At 39.5% G+C, this 16,086-nt stretch overlaps 1 protein-coding gene across 1 annotated transcript in view; it reads right to left on the reverse strand.

Annotated features, from left to right (window-relative positions):
- The window catches only part of P3h2 (prolyl 3-hydroxylase 2), a 174,467-nt gene that overhangs the window by 41,448 nt on the left and 116,933 nt on the right, over window positions 1-16,086 (reverse strand). The window contains exons 2-4 of the mRNA XM_023700931.1: window positions 8,872-9,024; window positions 7,127-7,316; window positions 2,415-2,546 (exon numbers count right to left, since the gene is read on the reverse strand). Coding sequence (XP_023556699.1) covers window positions 2,415-2,546; window positions 7,127-7,316; window positions 8,872-8,979 — 430 coding nt within the window. The 5' untranslated portion in view covers window positions 8,980-9,024. The remainder of the gene's footprint in view (window positions 1-2,414; window positions 2,547-7,126; window positions 7,317-8,871; window positions 9,025-16,086) is intronic.

Genomic DNA, 16,086 nt, shown 5'->3' on the forward strand with positions numbered 1-16,086 from the left:
GTGGCTGAGCAAAGGAAACAGAAACATAGAGAAGTCAGGATATGATTTGAAATATGAAAAGAGATCATCTTTGGTCTGCTTTGGTGCTATCTGTTTTGCATACATTATTAAAAGTCTTTACCTGAAGTTTTTTTTTTTTAACACAAATATACAGAATTATAGGAATTAATTTTGATTTTTGAACTAATTTAGGTTAACTATGCATTCTGAGAATGACCTTCTACATCAAAGAAGCACCATTGTTTGCATAATGCCTGAGTAGTATAAGTGATTTTAAAGTGGTATTTTTCATTACTGTTGAGTTTGTAGGCAATTGGCACTTTTATGGGATACTTGAGAGGATCTTCCGAACCCTGTCGCTATCAAGGCATCAACCTAAACAGCACCTGCCTACTAAAAGGACCAATCAAACATCTCAACTGTGAACTCTCTGTGGGAAATATTTACCTATTACAAAGGAATATTTAATTTGAATGTTGTATGTCATGTTTTCAAACAGTTCCCAGCCTGCATTTGCCTGGAATGAAGTTCCGTCCACATGCATACATTCAAAGCCGGCTCTGATATTTAATAAGAATGACAACAATTAGGCGACTCTCTTAGCTCCTTTGCATTCCCTCCTCATGATAAGCACAGGATTTATTATTTGCCGCGAGTGCCAAGACCATGAGTAATGTTGCTTCTGCAAAGGGAGGGTATTTTCCAAAGCAGCCTTAGAATTTTGGCTTCTTATTTTCTTTCTTTGTTATGCTAAAAGGGAAATACTTTACTACTTTATCTGACTTCTAAGTACTTTACTACTGACTTCTATGTAGGACACTGATGCTAGAAAGAGCAAGAAGCAAGGAGAGGAGCAATGACCTGGGAATTATGACCTGTCAGAAAGCTAAGTGACTTTAGTCACTTCTCTATAAAATAAAGATACTAGCCAGGCATACAGCTCGTTGGCACAGCGCCTCCCTGGCAAGCACAGGTCCTGAGTTCAATTCCTGGTACAAAAAAAAAAGAAAGAAAGAAAGAAAGAAAGAAAGAAAGAAAGAAAGAGAAAAAGACAACATGATGTCTAAGACTAATTTCAGCATACCAAATTCTATAATTTTAAACATAAGAAAGGATGTTCAATATCTCTTAGTAAAACAGTTATTCCAAGATACCAACTTTCACTAGTGGATTGGTGACTATATAAAATTTGATTAATATGCTCTATTCATGAACAACAGTAAATGTAATCTATATGGAGTAAAATTTGCCGACGTGTATTTAAACTACAAATAAATTTTTTTATGAAACAATAGTATTTCCAGATATTTCTCCTATGGATGATTATGTAGTGATATGCAATGACATGTGAAAAATGTTATCCACAGCTACTTTCTCTTAATTCAGTGAGAAGAAAGATTTATACAAATATAATGTTTGGACAGGATATCATGTCTGCATCTTGTACTATGAATAACTACTATGAAGACAACAATATGCAATGAATTATTGTAACTGTCCTACTAACCTGTTTGAAACTGTCTCATTGCTATTTGTTTCTCAATAAAATTAATTTTAAAAAGTTAATGAACCACTTGATGTTTTGATGAGCAAAAGGCTATGAACAACTTCTTGTCCACAAAGGGAAAATTAAAATAAGTTACAGTAAAATAATGTGCAGATTTAAAGAAAAGTGGGTGGGGAAAATCTCTATATACTGACCAATTTTGCAAGAATAGTAAGAAGTTGGGTTGAATGCTAGGCTATTGGGTTGCAGAGACAGGGAAGAGAGGGAAGACTTTACAATATTTGGTCTTTATTCCATGTGGCTGGATCTCTATTAAAGTAAAATGTAAAAATTGAAAAGCACCAGTGTAGCACAATTTTCAGGAACTCATGTTGCTCTGAAGTTTGGTGTTTGGTCTGTCTGTGGCAGCACCCTCTGCTCTGCCAATCTGAGCTATGGTACTATAAGGTGGGGGACAGTCTCATGGCTTTCGACAGCTGTGGTGACTGAGACCTTAAACGGCAACTTTCCACCTGACTGAATGAAGAGATGACCAGCAGGTCAGGGAATCCCACACTGGGCATGTCTGCGAGGCTCTGGGGACAGCCCCAGGACCCTGGCCCTTCCTTTCTGGCCCTCCCACCCTATCTCTGCTGCCCGGTACCCATGCAGTGAGCCGCTGTGCTTCGCCATGTCTGTCTGCTCTGATGGCCCTGCCCCAGCACCAGCCTACTGTGGACTGAAGCCATGGGCCCAGATGAACTTTTTGTCCTGCAAATGGCAGCTGTCAGGTATGTTGTCCCATCAACGGGAAAGGTAACAACACACTGGTAAAGGAAAGGGGGCAGAGACCCAGATGAGGAAAGTGTGATGGCTGCAGTCACGGCAAGCAAGCTCCGCAGGCCTTCAAAGATGCCCCACGCTTTACCTCGGTAGTAGGCAAACTGCAGGTAGTCGTAATGCAGAGGAAGAAAATTCTCAAAGGGAGAGAGGCGGCCGGGGCGTGTGGCAAGTTCCCTCACACACTCGTGCTGACAGACCAGCACCTGCATGTAGTGATCTGGAAGACAAGGGGAAAGAGTGAGTCCTGCAAGCTGCTCATGCCGAGGCCGCAGCCAGCTCCAAGGCCTCCTCATTTAGCACAGTCGAGGAAGAACTAACTTTTAGTCTCACTTCAAGGCTAAAACCTTTGCACAAAGTCAGTCATTTGCCACCAGCCCCTGCCGGGGGTGAATAGAACAGCAGATGGCAGACCCTACAGCTTACAGTCTTTGTTCTACGCTGTAGTCTTTTCTTCCCATATCAATTTTTTTTTTAACCTGCCTGAAAGGGACAGAGAGCAGTTCACTGCCCTCATACCCAGGAAGGTGTGGGCTTGCTTGACAATCTCCAGGCTTCATTATGATGCTTTAGAGGGCCTGAAGTGTCTTGGAGCATCTGATCCTGCCTAGTTAGGTTAAGAAGGGGAGCGGAACCACCATGCATGGGTAGAGCTCAGATGGACAAGTAAAGGAAAGCTCTCTTTTTCCTTATTAATATTTCCAAGCCCAATTTTTCTAGAGGGGTAACAAAGACAGTTTATTGATATTCATCAATCAGGACCCCATTCTATCTGTTTACAAATCAGCCCATCACCTGGACATTGCCTATTCTTTACCAGGGAGTGGTAAATCAGGGGAAAGAATGAAAACTGAAGAATTTGGATAGGAGCTAGATAAAGTTGAGCTACATTAGCTATCTCCTAGCTACTCCAGGGGTCAAGGACTGATGATTATTTAAATGAAGTACAAGGTATTCCTTGTTTAACAACCTCCCTGTTTAATGATTGTTCTCACTTACATCCTGCCACTCAGATTTACAACCTACTTTTGTACAGTTCTGTACAACTTGTTTATCTCAATGTCTTCCTCTTGGTTAAAGCACACCTTGTTTATGTAGTACTATAATTTTTCTCATTGTGTTGTATAGTATTGTACTATAGTTTTATGTGCTGTTATGCATTACAGTACTGCATGTAAGAGTTACCCAAATACAAGTAGCCACCAAGTTGGAGTTTCCTTTGACCATTTCTTTGTTCTGAATATTGTAACCTGCATACTATATACAATTTCTCATTTAGTGACAAACTGATTTGATGAGCTAGTCACAGGACTGGAACCTCCACTGTTAAAGGAGGAATGTCTAGCTGCAGACTCATTTGGACAGCATAGCAAGAGACCCTTCTCAACAACAACAAAAACAACAATAACAACAATTAACTTGGATAAGTATTTCCGCTCTCTACTTGTTCCCTTTCTGCTGTCTTCATTCTTCACACCTGCAAACAGGGGCTATATCCTGGCATGCGAAGCCTCTCATCCCCTGTTAATCCTAGCTCATTCTCATTAGAAGACAAGCTAAGGAAACTCAAGAGGCTAATGTCACAGAGAAGAAAGTACGCCCCGTATTTTTTGCCTAACTTTGATTTTCAGACTGAAGACAGAAGTATTTTTCTCTGGATGAGAAAGATTCATTCACACTTAGGCTGAGTGGGTTCCTCAGGGGAGGGTGATATAATCATTTCTTGTCCTGGTTGTACACTTAAATTCAACACAACTATGACTTCTCTCAAGAGATGCTATGTTTAGTCCGAGCTCAGCCTGACTCTGGCTGATTTTTGAAGAGTGACCTCTGGGCAGAACAGGAAGTAGATGGGTACTTTCTGATGGTGTGTGTGGGGTGTGTGTGTGTGTGTGTGTGTGTGTGTGTGTGTCTGTATGTTTCATATGACCTGGCTAAGTCAATCCTACACAACACAGCTAATAGAATCTGCAAAGTCCACTAGTCGGTAGGGGCAGCTGGGGTTGCCAGGGGAAGAACGGGTTCTTTTGGTTTGATCACATGCTAGAAGAGAGGTATTCACTGTTTTATTTCTTATGGAAAAAAACAACAAATACTCTTCAACTGTTTTCTTCTGCTTGTTGCTGCAAAGCCTTTTCATTCTTATGCACATACATCTCTTCTAATTTCAAATATTGAGCAAAAGAAAACGGCAGAAGCCACACCCACCAAGTCCAAAATCAGAATGAAAATATCTTCCAGAACAGAATATAAATAGCAGAAAAATGAGAGTGAGCAAATGCTCTCCTTCAGAGCTATAGTGAGCAGAGCCAAGCAGAGCCACGGATAAATACCTGCATTCAGCAGCTATTTGTAATTCCTCCAAATCTAAATGTCTTTTCCAACACTAAATTCAAGCACCATGCTTTTCTGAAACACTGTGTACTTTGAGGTCAGGTTTTTATTTTCCTAATTTAGGACAATTTTGAACTGGACAAAATTTATATAGTGAGAGTCGCCTTTTTTTTTTTTTTTTTTTTTTTTTTGTACAGGATCTCCGAGGTCTACAGGGTCTCATTACACAGATCAGACTCATAATGATCCTCCTGTTTTCAGCCCCCCAAATGACCAATCTCAATCACTGTCTCAGCATACTCTGGGGGCAGGGCTGGCATGGAATGAATCAAATGCCAGCTGCTGCACTCTGCCTAAGCAGTCGCCTTAGTTTGCTGAGCTATCTGGCCAGTCCTGTTTTGTATTAGTTGTATTGCTTGCTTGCTTTCTATCTCAAATATGATTGTGAAATTAATATGCATTTAACAAGTATGAGACTCAAGACACGTGTGTGGAAATACACTTTAAAATTTCCCTCTCATAGCAATCTGGATATGCTTCAAATTCCCAGACACTTGCCATATATCTATAATTTTTGATAATATTTGGAAGGACTAAAGCACTTTTTAAAAAATCTTTTTTCTTTAGTAAAAGTTATGAATTTGGTAGTGGTAGTTACGTTCAAAAGTATAGAACCTGACTTAGATGACCACAATTCTTTTACAGAAGTCAATATGTTATATTTTTGTGACCACTTTATTGGAACATGTTTTACCTGACTACATGTTAGAAATGACTAAACAGAACACATCCTGCAAAGCTAATCTGTACAAAGCTTCCTGTCAATTTCTTGGACCAGATCTAGGATACTTATCAAGTAGACTGGGCCTGGGGCAAAACTGGCCAAACAACTGAACAGAATCTGACAAAGTCATGGAGACCGACGGCACATGTACAGAACACAGGAGCCAGAAGATCTCCACAGGAGCCAGGAGGTCTCCACAGGCCCCGAGCACTGTACGCAGAATCAACCAGAAAGTGCTTTTCTGAATTCTTCATTTTCATCTGGTTTGAAGCCAAATGAGCCTTTCCGAGGGCAGTTGAAATCTGGCACCAGGCCAAGTGAATTGTTCTTTTTTGGGGGGGGTGTCATTCATTTTTTATTTTATGTAGGAAAAATAAAATTTCACAATAATATAATAAGAGAATAATAGCAGTTAAAACCTTGTGTGTTGTTATCTTTAAAGCAGTTACTCAGCATAAAATATGGGCATAAAAAGTTCTATAACCAATATTAGCCTAAGCCTTGCTTTTCAGTGAACTAAGAGACACTAGACAGTTTTTGATGGGACAACTGTTCCAATGTTTTATCTGCATGAGGAAGAAACAAGAACAGGAACTCCAGATCCAAAACCCTCCTTTTGCTGATCCTGACAGTCCCTGCGAGTAGACCTCTTTTCAGATTTCGGTAATTCTGCATCCCTCCTACCTTCTCTGTGTGTCTTCTCTACTTCTTTGTTCAGGGCAACAAGCACAGGGAAGGAATGGTCCTTGGACCCAACACGTGGTAAGACAACTCTTTCTGGACATGCACAAAAGCAGGGGCAGAGGCAAACATGTGTGTGTGTGGGGGAGACAAATGCTTCCATAACACGCTGAGCCGTAACGAAGGAAATCTTCCCATTTCCAAAGAAAAGATGCGGTATAGAGAAATACATAGCAATTAAAATGCAAAACAGAAAAAATTCTACTGAACAATGCTCACAAAAATGCAAGCCAATGGATCTGGAAGAGGCCCAAAGAAACACTGTAGATGGATCAAATAAATTATGACGTGCCAAAGCAAGGGCTGTATTACCTAGTCATTAAGCACATAAGTGAGGCTGTCTGTACTTACATGAGAAGAGATCCACAATTCATTTTAGGCATGAAATAAAAGCAAAAATGAAAAATAAGTTGAAAAACAGTATTTATATTATCCTATTTTATCAAAATTCAATAAAATAATGCTAGATAGCTACATAGATAACTACAAACAAGAAAATAATCACCAAATCATAACTATATGTTTATTGATAAGAATTAGGATGGGATATACATATAAGATTCTTTTTCACTTTATAATATAAATTACCATAATATTGGAATATATTTAAAGAACACATGTAGTATTGTATAAGAAAAAGCTAAATAATGAGGGGCTGAGGAGATAGCTCAGAGGTCTAAGCATCCGCCTGGCAGGTACAAGGACCTGGCTTTGATCCCTAGTACCACATGCCTTGCTGGCCCCAGAATCCTGGGGTGCACTGTGCCAGCCACTGAAACCAAGTGTGATGGCCCATGCCTATAATCCCAGCACTGGGGAGGCTGAAACAGGAGGATCACCAAGAGTCCAAGCTGCGTAGTGAGATCCTGTACCAAATAAATAAATAAATACAAGATTTTTTTTTTTTTTAGAAAAAGCAAATAAATAATGAGAAGCGTTACCTGCGATGGTTTCATAGAGACCAGCTTTGTACCCTAAGTACTCATACTCTTCAAATCTCTGAGGTCCCTCACACAGGGCTCGGCACTCTACATCTTCATTGAAATATTCTCTTAAAGCCTTTTCAAAGTGCTTGACAGCCTGTTCGAAGTCATCGGCCTCGTAATGCTTCACTGCCGTGCTGTAGCTCTCCTGCAAAGGAAGCAGCAAGTGTTGCATTGTGGACTATCCAGGAACAGAGAAGGGCTGCACTGGGAGGTGAAGGACAGCCTCGCTGGATTCCAGTAACTACAGAAGTGAGGTGCTGGCCAAGCGAGTCGCCTGCTATAGTGCTGATCAACACATCCTGGGTACATGTGACACTGTGTTCTCCAGTCCTTCTGCCTATAGTAGGGCCCTGGAAGAAGTGCAGAACCGCTGATGTGACTGGAAATGACAACCGCTTGTGGATTTTGCCCATTAAGTTAGAAAGGCTTCCATCTGAAATCTTCTCTTACCCTTTCCTGCAGTTATGGAAGCCATTGAGAATGGCTATGCTGAAATCTGGAAATACAGATGTTCCGGTGTGATATCAGGTAGCACTTCACCCTCAAAATGAATTCTATAGCTCCATGAAAATCTAATTTGAAAAATATAGCTAAAATGAACAAGGCTCTAGAGCAAGAACTAGGAAACCACAGTGATCCCACAAAATTCACGTTGCTTCAGCTTTAGGTACAAATCTATGTGTTGGATGCCAGATGCAGAGGTGTACACCTGCAGGCTCTCATACCCAGAAGGCTGAGGCAGAATGGGCATTTGAGCTCAGGAATTGAAGGCTGGCCTAGCAAGGCCTTCTTTAAAAAAAATAAAGTGTGGAAAAAATTTGAGGCATAGAGAAAGACGCAGATATTTTTGTATAATATTCCAGGTTTTATCATATATATTCCAGATTTTTTATGTTAATCTTTTTTTTTAAAAAAAACTTTATTAAATAATTTTATTTTTAAATTAATTTTATTGAGAAAAAATAACAATTAAGACAGTTTCAAAACAGGTTAGTAGACAGTTGCAATAATTAATACATTGCATATTGTGGTCTTCATAGTAGTTATTCATAGTATAAGATGCAGACATGATATCCTGCACAAAGCTATTAGTGCAAATCCTCCTTCTCATTGAATTAAGAGAAAGTAACTGTGTATCTATCCTATTTTGTATGTTCAGATACAAAATGGTCCTTCATTTATATCCCCCTTTTTTTGTTTAGTTTTGTCAGAGATGGGTATTCCACTGTCATGTAAATATTGTAGGTGCGTGAATTCAGCAAAATAATCCAATATAGTCCAGTAGATCATAATAGTAGTGGGTTATCCATAGGACTGGCAATGTCAGAAGTTGTTGACTTGAGCAATCTTTATTTATTTTATTTTTATCTATTTATTTTTTGGGGGTGGAATCAGGGATTGAACTCAGGCCCTTGTGCTTGCCAGGGAAGCGTTTAATCCATTGAAGCCATCTCCCGGGCCCCCTTTATTTATTTTAAAGTTTAAATTTTCAATGAATTTTTTATTTGTAATTTAAAATATTTTTTTTTTCATTTTTCAATATGATAATTACAAATTTCATCTGAGGAATATGAAAATGCAAAAATGTTACTGGCAATTGAGACTCAATTTGATACACATTCACAAAAATGTGTTTGAGGCAAAGGAAACTTAGGAACACTTGGCCTCTTGTCATATAGGAAAGGGTACCCCAAACTCACCAAGTGAGCTTTGGCTTCTCGATCTACCAGCTGGACTGAGTCAACGCCAGCCGTGGTTCTGTAATTCTCGATGTTCTGCTGCATTTCCATGTGCTCAGGGTTGGCCATGAAAAACGTGTGGGCCGCCTGCACAGCCTCTTCCAGCTGGTCAAGCTACAGAGGGGAACAAAAGCAGGAAGTGAAGGTGAATATCTATAAATCAATCTCAGGGCAATGAAGAAGTCACTTTAAGGTCTCATAGCAATCCCACCACACCATTTTTATGTATTTGGTACAGGCTCTCACTACGCAGCTAGGACTCATAGTGATCCTGTTTGCAGGCTCCCCAGCATTGGGATTACAGGCATGCACCACCACACCTGGACCCGTTGGCTGGCTCAGTGTGCCCGAGGTGGGCACAGCACATGGTGTGGATGATCAAACCCCAGTTCCCTGTGCTTGCTTAAGCTGGCGCATAGTCCACTGTGCTGTCTTCCCGGCCCACAATCCCGTTTTATATATATTGAAGTACCATATTTAAATGCCAGGAAGTTAGCATGCAATGTGTCCTGAAATGACATGCAGGTATTTTGACTTTGGCAAAAAAGAAGCAGGCTCTGCTCCCAATTTATTCTTTCTCGTCTTTCCTAGATAACTGAGTCTATATACTTAAGTCTGTCTTATGATCAATCAGGAAAAAAAACAAAAAACAAAAAACAACTGGCAAGGCTGTGTGCCTCCAGGCCATCTTCTCAACATTTCTGTTCTGTGTTTGTTTTTTTTTTCTTTCTTTCTTTCACTCCATTTGTTATTATTCCTGAAAAACAGTGCACAAATGCTCATCTCATTTTTCAAAGGATGGGACTGGGTAAATTCTTCCTCCCAGGCTTTCAAAGGTAAAGGATAAAAAGTTAAAAGGAATAAATTATTCTAATATATGAGACGCTAACCTTCTAACTTTGATTCTCACTGATAGACAAGAAAGAATTTTTAATTATCACGGCAGAGGCACTGCCAATTTTTTTCTACTACTTAGCACTCCTTTCCATGGAAAAGTAAGGACTAGCAAAATGATGTCAGATGGAGAGAAAACATTCTCTCAGGCTTTCACAGAGAGCACATTGGCCAAGCAATGGCCGTGACTCATCCTCATGGCTGACACTGACAAAGGATCTACAAACTGTGGTACAGGGCTTCAGGGTATATCCTGAGGGGATTTGACTGACCTCGTCGGATAGAAAAGTTACATTTCTTGTTATATAGGTCTTGCTTTATCTTGCTTTTAACCATCCAGCAGAAAAGTACAAAAAGGAGGCATAAAAAGTAAAGCCATATTAAAGCCATATTAATATGCTGAGCTGTAAAAGGCTCAAGTCAACAACTTCTGACACTGCTAGTTCTACACAAAACCCACTACTATTATGGACTACTGGACTATATTAGATTACTTTGCTGAATTTACACACCTCAATATATGAATGGCAATGGAATTCCCATCTCTGACAAAAGTAAACATAAAAGGGGATATAAATGAAAGACCATTTTGTAGCGGAAAAAATATATATATATACCAAATAGTTAGCATAGATATACAACTACTTTCTCTTAGTTCAATGAGAAGAAAGTTTGAACTAATAGTGTTCAGACAAGATATCATGTCTGCATCTTGTACTATGAATAACTACTACAAAGACAACAATATGCAATGTATTAATTATTGTAACTATCCTACTAACCTGTATCGAAACCGTCTCATTGCTACTTATTTTTCAATGAAATTAATAAAAAAACGAAGTTGAACTCACTCTATTTAAGATACTCTGACTGGGACGTTAGTCATGCAGAATGTCTACAGAATGATGTATTGGCTTGACATCAGAAAAATCAATATGCAGGTTAGTAGTCTGGTTCATTGTAAAAGCTAACGCATGTTTAATCTATTTCATAGTGTCAAAAAATGACAGTCAGCTATGAGGAGCAAATACGAAATCATAGGGTGTCATGTAGTATTCAACTGGGTTTCTTCTGACACTCTAGCTACTCAAAAATTAAAAAATAGAAACAAATAGTGTGTTCACAGTCCACAGGGACTGCAGGCAAAGCACACAGGAACAACAAGCTCTCCCACAGAAAGTCCTCGCTGACTTATGATACAATCTTTGTGCTTCATTTTGCCTAATAAAAGTGGAATCTTTGCTTGTTTCACTTATCTTTCACATTGCTAACTACTGGGCTTCCTTTTATTCAATATTAAATAACTCTCTGCATTGTTTTTATGTTTGTCCTCAGTTCTTTGCCCCCCTCAAACCATTTTGACACTCAAAAACTCATTGTGCATCTCAATTCTTTCTCAACTTTAATTTTCTCCACTCATTACAAATCTATCTCTCTAGCTAGCTAGCTATATTAATTACTTAGGCATTTATGTATGGTACACAGGTACTGAGAATAAAAAGAGGGGTTCTAAATTTTCTGTAAGTTGACATTTATTGGCCAAATGAACCTAGAACAAGTTATTTAAAAGACATTTGTGCCTTAAATCCCCTTTAAGAAAAATACATGTCCATAAAAATGGCACACTACCCTCTACTAAACAGGGTTTTGGAAGGATTTCATTGCATAGTGTATAAAAATATGCTTCAGAAATCACTAAAGCTATAAAAAGTGAATGAGAGCATAAAACCTATAAATGATATGTTAGTTTCAAGGGTATGAATACGCCCCCCTATACAAGGAGTACATTCTATATCTTTAAAGACCATATTATTTACAAGGACCACATGGATTTACAATTGGCAAAAGCCATCTCCAGGTAATTGTAAACTATAAAGAGAGAATAAAACAAATTTGTGATGACAAACACAGGTGCTGCCACAACAGACATGAAGGTTGATGGGACATAATAAACCTTACGTTAATTTCTTCCCTATTTTCAAGCCTGGGCTCGATGTGTTCCAGTGATTTGCAGAAGCCTTGCTGCTATGTCTTCACGATCCGATCATTCCTTGTACATGCTTGGCAGAGACCAGTGGACAGGTGCACATTATTTTTCTAGGTGTACAAAATGTGACACACCTTTCCAGGGCAAGCTTGAATCCTGTGTGCTTTAAAAGACACTTTTCTAAACCATAGTTGTGGTTAAATACTGCAAGGGGCTGGTAAGATAGCTCAGCAGTCTAAAGCACCTGCTTAGGCAAGTACAAGGACCGTGGTTTGATCCTAGCACCACATGGTGCACCAGCCCTGCTCCCAGGGTGGGCTGAGCCAGCCACCAAAAAAAAAAAAAAAAAAAAAAAAACCAGAGAGAAAAAACCTTAACATTGTTAAACACTGCAGTGTCATCTGATTCTTATTCCCTCAATGGTGCTTTCACTCTGCATTATACTAGTTTTGTTAGAGCATATTTGTCTCTACTATTGAGGATATCTCTAGCTAAGACCCATATGAAATTTATATTTTATTTTCCCTTTATTTTAAAGATATTTCAATGCTGTCTATGAAAAAAAGAATTGTAAATATCTTTAACATATACATGAAAAATGTATTGCATGTAAATGTGCCTCAGAAGCTAAAAAGTACTAAATAGAATTTAATTTTTAAACAAATCTGAAGTTATCTTTCACGAGAGTTTCAACATAGACCAGTATGATTCAATGACTCTTGAAAACAGTCAGCCAATATCAATAAATTGGTTCCTTTTCTTAAATTAGACCACATTGACCTTTTTATTGGTGCTTTCCTGCCTTCTAACCCAATAGAGAACATAATATCATTCTCCACCTATAAGGAGAAAGGTGATTCCATGTCTGAACATTGAGCCATAAAACCTTTCCATGAACTGGACCTCGGTTTCAAATTCTTTTGAACCAGTTCATGAAACTAGAATTATGGGCCAGAATCTATAACATAGACCACTGTTTTTAACTAAAAGCTTGACAGATTTGTACTTCACTTTAGGAATTTAATTCACACACTAGGTATGGCTGGAAAAGACCAAGTCAACATGAATACACTAGGACATACAAGGTCACGTTATTGGGTAGATATTATTACAAACCCTTGTAAGCGGCAGGTTTCAGTTAAGGAAGCAACTACCTATTACTCCACCAACATAAACGAAAAGCAAACTGTATGTAAAGGTCCCAAATTGGATTCTCTCTCTCTCTCTCTCTCTCTCTCTCTCTCTCTCTCTCTCGCTCTCGCTCTCGCTCTCGCTCTCTCTCTCTCTCTCTCTCTTTACATTTAGTACAGGGGACAAAGGTTCTACAGGGTCTCACTGCATAGATCAGACTCTTAGTGATCCTCCTGTGTTCAACCTCCCAAGCGCTGGAATTACAGGCATGCGCCACCATGCTCAGTCTCAGCCGCCATCTCAGTGCGCCTGGTGCGGGGGCGGGGCGGCGGGCATGGGGGCAGCACAGCATGCCTGGGATCAAACCCTGGCCACTGCACTCTGCCTAAGTAGGAGGCACTTTAGTCCGCTGAGCTATCAGCCCGGCCCTTGGATTTTCTTTAAAACAAACCACAGGAAAGGAAAAGCCTATGCATTAGAAAAATAAAATTCGAAACAAAGAACAATTGAGGAAAGGGGAATTATTTGATAAGATGCTATTGAACTTCTGAGGGAAGGCACCGCTCCTTGCAAAGTGAGACAGATGGTAAGAAAAGTCTTTAAGAGACTCTAGGACATTGCAGTTCAGGCTACGAGGAACTGTGGCAGATGTTTCCTCCCAGCAGCACAGAAGGACAACAGTATGTGGCAGTCATGCTGCGTGGAGAAAGAAATGAGCACTGACTAACCCAACACCGGGTGAAAATGCAGAGGAGCTCTGCTGTGAACTGGTGATTGAACAAGGCTGTCGTAACACAGAACTCATTTTCCATAGTCAGTAATAAAGGAGCTATTTCCAAAGCATACACTGGCTATAAAAGTATCTTCAGTAGCTATCCTGTGACCACAAAAGAGATTCCAGAGCCTGTGCCATGGCATTTAGTGACTCTAGGAGTTGGCTTCACTCTTTCTAATGTCAATTCTTTCTAGTGCTATTAAGCAAACTCTTCACAGATGAACTGAATATCCAAAATGTTTTATAGTGTACATCACCCAATTCAAGAAAATACACAGGACTCTGTTATTCCGACCATATTCAAATTTCTCACTTTCTTCCCTCAGTCATTCAGCAAATATTTTGCAACAACTCTTCACCAGACACTCCAGCAGTCAATGAGTATTCCTTTGAGTCCAAGACAGAGAAAAGCCCTGCTTGTTATCTACCTATACTCTTACTGAAGGAAATAAGATAATGATCTATAGGAATAACTTCCGATGGTGTTTAGTGCCATGAATGAGCAAATCTCTGAGCACTGGCTGGAGTTGGGATGGAAGAACACTTTCAACTAAAATAGTAAAGAAAGATCTCTCTGCATTGTGATTTTCTAAATTTTTTAAAGACAATATTATCAAATTTCAAAACAAGATTGTAGGAGAATAAGAATGTTCAGTACATGTGCATTGTTATCTTCAAAGCAGTTGTTCGTCACACAAGATACGGGCATGAGAAACTGATCAAGCAGGATAGGCAAGTACTGGCCCTTTCAATTTAACTGAAACCAGTAGTATGTCTTTGCTATTGCTGATACACTGAAAGTGGAAATCCAGGCATGAGCTTGACAAAAGAAAGGGCACTTCGGTAAGTAAACTGAAAAATTCTAAAGTTGAATAAGCTTTGTTTTGTTTTACTGGGAGAGCAAAGACTAAGAAGCGAGACTCGAGAGACCAGAGGACAGATCACTTCTAGGCTACAGAAAGCCGTCAATGACTTTCTGAGTGCAAGAGACAACTGTGAAAAAAATTTAAGGGGCAGTGAATGAGACAAGATCACACACATATTTTAAAGTGATAATTGGAACTGTTTTGTGTAATATGGACTTTGAAGCAAGCAGGAAAACACTGCAGTAATTTGGGTCAAAGTTAATGCTATTATTTTGAAAAACAAAAACAGGAGAGCAGAGGTTGTCCCTTTTCTTTCTTCCCTGCTCCACACTTGCCATTTGCTCCTCCTCTTCCTCCCCATCCTCATCCCTACCTCCCCCTCCCCCTTCTCCTCCCCCTCCCTTCCCTCCTTTCCTCTTCCTCCCTCTCCCCCTCGCCCCTCTCCTTCCCTCTCCCCCCTCACCTTCCCTCTCCTTCTCCCCTCACTCCTCCTCCCCTCCCTTCTTTCCCCTCCCCTTCCTCCCCTCCTTCCTCCTCCCTCCTTCCTTTCCCCTCTCCCTCTCCCCCTCCTTCCCCCTTCCCCACCCCTTCTCCTCCTCTCCAGTTGAGCCATTCTTGCTGAGCTAATGCTTCTCAACTCAGAAGGCAAGCACATAACACAAAAAGGCCAATCATAACTTCAAATATATCAGAGGGAAAATATAAAGTTGTCATCTTCTCTACTAGGAAAAATACAAAGCTGAATTGTTTTAAGTATGGAATACGTGCACTGAAGGAAGAGTCATGCTAAAGCACATTAAAAACACACAAAGAACACTATCTGTGTACTTCAAAAATGTCTGACCTCCCATTTGTTTCAGGAAGACTCAACGACAAGAATAGCGTATCAAATCATAAACAAAGGATTTCCATTCTTCTACTCAACATTTTCAGTAAAGATGGGAATCCTTTCCTATGGTCGCCATCTTGACTCTGGGAATTCACCCAGTACCACGCTCTACTTTTGGATGAGGTGCTGTACTTTACTGGCATTTCACTATTAGCAGCTCAGGAAATTCTTAGCCCCGTATGGGTTAAGTTGTTTACTTAATGATAAGCATGTAAATAGAACCTGAACACATGGAGTCTAGAAACCACAGGAGAGCTTGAGTTCTCCCTAGCAGAGTTCTTACGCAAGCTAAGAAAGGAGGAGCTCATTAGACTAAGCCTACTTACAACAACAAAAGATATCTCCAGGGGTTTTATCACTTGGCAAAGTCTCCAACGTTACATTGAATTTTTGCTAACTCAAGTTAATTTTCATTTCCAAAACCCAAGGAAGTAAACATAAGATTTTTTTTTCAAAAAGTTTAAAAACATAGTCAAAGGATGGTCTTAAAATTAAAAATATACACTCAAAACAAAATATGAAAGCAGTTTTACCCACTGGATTCAGTAAACTAGTGTTTCGAATGTAGAAACAAGGTCGTTTAGTGAGAATCACTTTTTACTTTATTTATTTATTTATTTATTTATTTATTTTT

The sequence above is a fragment of the Octodon degus genome, unplaced genomic scaffold, assembly GCF_000260255.1.
Source record: "Octodon degus isolate 3935 unplaced genomic scaffold, OctDeg1.0 scaffold00128, whole genome shotgun sequence".
NCBI lineage: Eukaryota > Metazoa > Chordata > Mammalia > Rodentia > Octodontidae > Octodon > Octodon degus.